Raw genomic sequence first — 1,717 nt, forward strand, 5'->3', positions numbered from 1 at the left:
ACACTAACCTCTAAAAGTGGGGACACTGACCTCCAATGGTGGGGACACTGACCTCTAATGGTGGGGACACTGAGCTCTAATGGTGGGGACACTGAGCTCTAATGGTGGGGACACTGACCTCTAATAGTGGGGACACTGACCTCCAATGGTGGGGACACTGACCTCCAATGGGGGGGACACTGACCTCCAATGGGGGGGACACTGACCTCTAATGGTGGGGACACTGACCTCTATTGGTGGGGACACTGTCCTCTATTGGTGGGGACACTGACCTCCAATGGTGGGGACACTGACCTTTAATGGTGGGGACACTGACCTTCAATGGTGCGAACACTGACCTCTATTGGTGGGAACACTGACCTCCAATGGTAGGAGCACTGACCTATAATGGTGGGGACACTAACCTTTAATTGTGGGGACACTGACCTCCAATAGTGGGGACACTGACCTCCAATCATAGGGAAACTGACTTCCATCTCAGTGCTGATATGATATGGTGAGCATGCTCCTCCAATCACATTGGACATCTAGCACATTTCCCCGCCCAGGTTTTCCATTGCCAGATACCTGGAAGGAGCTCAGCGTCAGCTGGATGAAGAGCAGAATTTGTTTGGTGAACCCTTTAATGTGCTCGTCACTGACAAAGGTGAAGAGAACTTCGTGTGTCCCCAGCAGAGGGATGAGAATGAGAGTTGCCTTAGCGAATCTTCAAAAGAAAAAAAGAAAAGCATTTTACTGTCATTCCACTAGATGGCGACTGTTCAGCGACCACAAAGCATCAACACTTATCACAGTAGGTCTAATCCTGATGAGGGGCAGTGTAATGGGGGTGGGGTGGCAGAAGGTCCATTATCCCTTCCCCACACACTGCACTTTCCTACATACCACTTTTATCTGCCTATTGCCCCATCCACCACCCTACCATACCCATGGCCCTTCTCTACCTAATTCCCACCCTTGCTTATACCATTTCTTGTCCACTGTCTTTCTTATTACCTTCCCTGCCCCAACCCTGCTCAGTGCCCTTCTCTATCTACCTTTCCTGCTCAATGCTCTTCCATTTGTATGTCCCTCCCCTGCACTTCCTTTTCTGACCTAAATCCTTCCCCTGACCACTACTTTACTTTTACAAATCTTTATTGAACATTAGGAACAAAAGTAAAAATATAATATTATTATTATTATATAAAATAAACTCATTGTGTACAGCATATTTTTACAACAAAGAATGCAAACCATTGAGAAAACACAAAGCAAAGGAAACCAAAAATTAACAAAAATAAATGAGGGGTTGAGGAAGGAAGAAGGGAATAGCAGGGCCCACTCATCAGCCCACTAATTCTCTGCCACCTTCCCCACTCCCTGTCCTTTCTTATCTACTTCTCTGCCCTTCCCCTCTCTACCTAAATCCCTCCCCTGCCCAATGCCTTTCCCACCCACTGCCCTCCCCTGCCCAATTCCTTTCCCACCCACTGCCCTCCCCTGCCCAATTCCTTTCCCACCTCCTGTACTCCCCTGCCCAATGCCTTTCCCACCCACTGCCCTCCCCTGCGTAATGCCTTTCCCACCCACTGCCCTCCCCTGCCCAATGCCTTTCCCGCCCACTGCCCTCCCCTGCCCAATTCCTTTCCCACCTCCTGTACTCCCCTGCCCAATTCCTTTCCCACCTCCTGTACTCCCCTGCCCAATGCCTTTCCCACCCACTGCCCTCCCCTGC

General features: G+C 50.0%; 2 protein-coding genes across 2 annotated transcripts in view; both read right to left on the bottom strand.

Moving 5' to 3' along the window:
* The window catches only part of LOC140325438 (UDP-glucuronosyltransferase 2A2-like), a 197,240-nt gene that overhangs the window by 104,920 nt on the left and 90,603 nt on the right, over positions 1-1,717 (bottom strand). The window lies entirely within an intron of this gene.
* Positions 1-1,717, bottom strand: part of GLP2R (glucagon like peptide 2 receptor) — a gene marked incomplete in the record, with an annotated part of 37,979 nt that overhangs the window by 4,399 nt on the left and 31,863 nt on the right. Inside the window, 1 exon segment of the mRNA XM_072403267.1 lies at positions 568-706. Coding sequence (XP_072259368.1) covers positions 568-706 — 139 coding nt within the window.

The sequence above is a fragment of the Pyxicephalus adspersus genome, chromosome 3 (assembly GCF_032062135.1).
Source record: "Pyxicephalus adspersus chromosome 3, UCB_Pads_2.0, whole genome shotgun sequence".
NCBI classification, from domain to species: domain Eukaryota; kingdom Metazoa; phylum Chordata; class Amphibia; order Anura; family Pyxicephalidae; genus Pyxicephalus; species Pyxicephalus adspersus.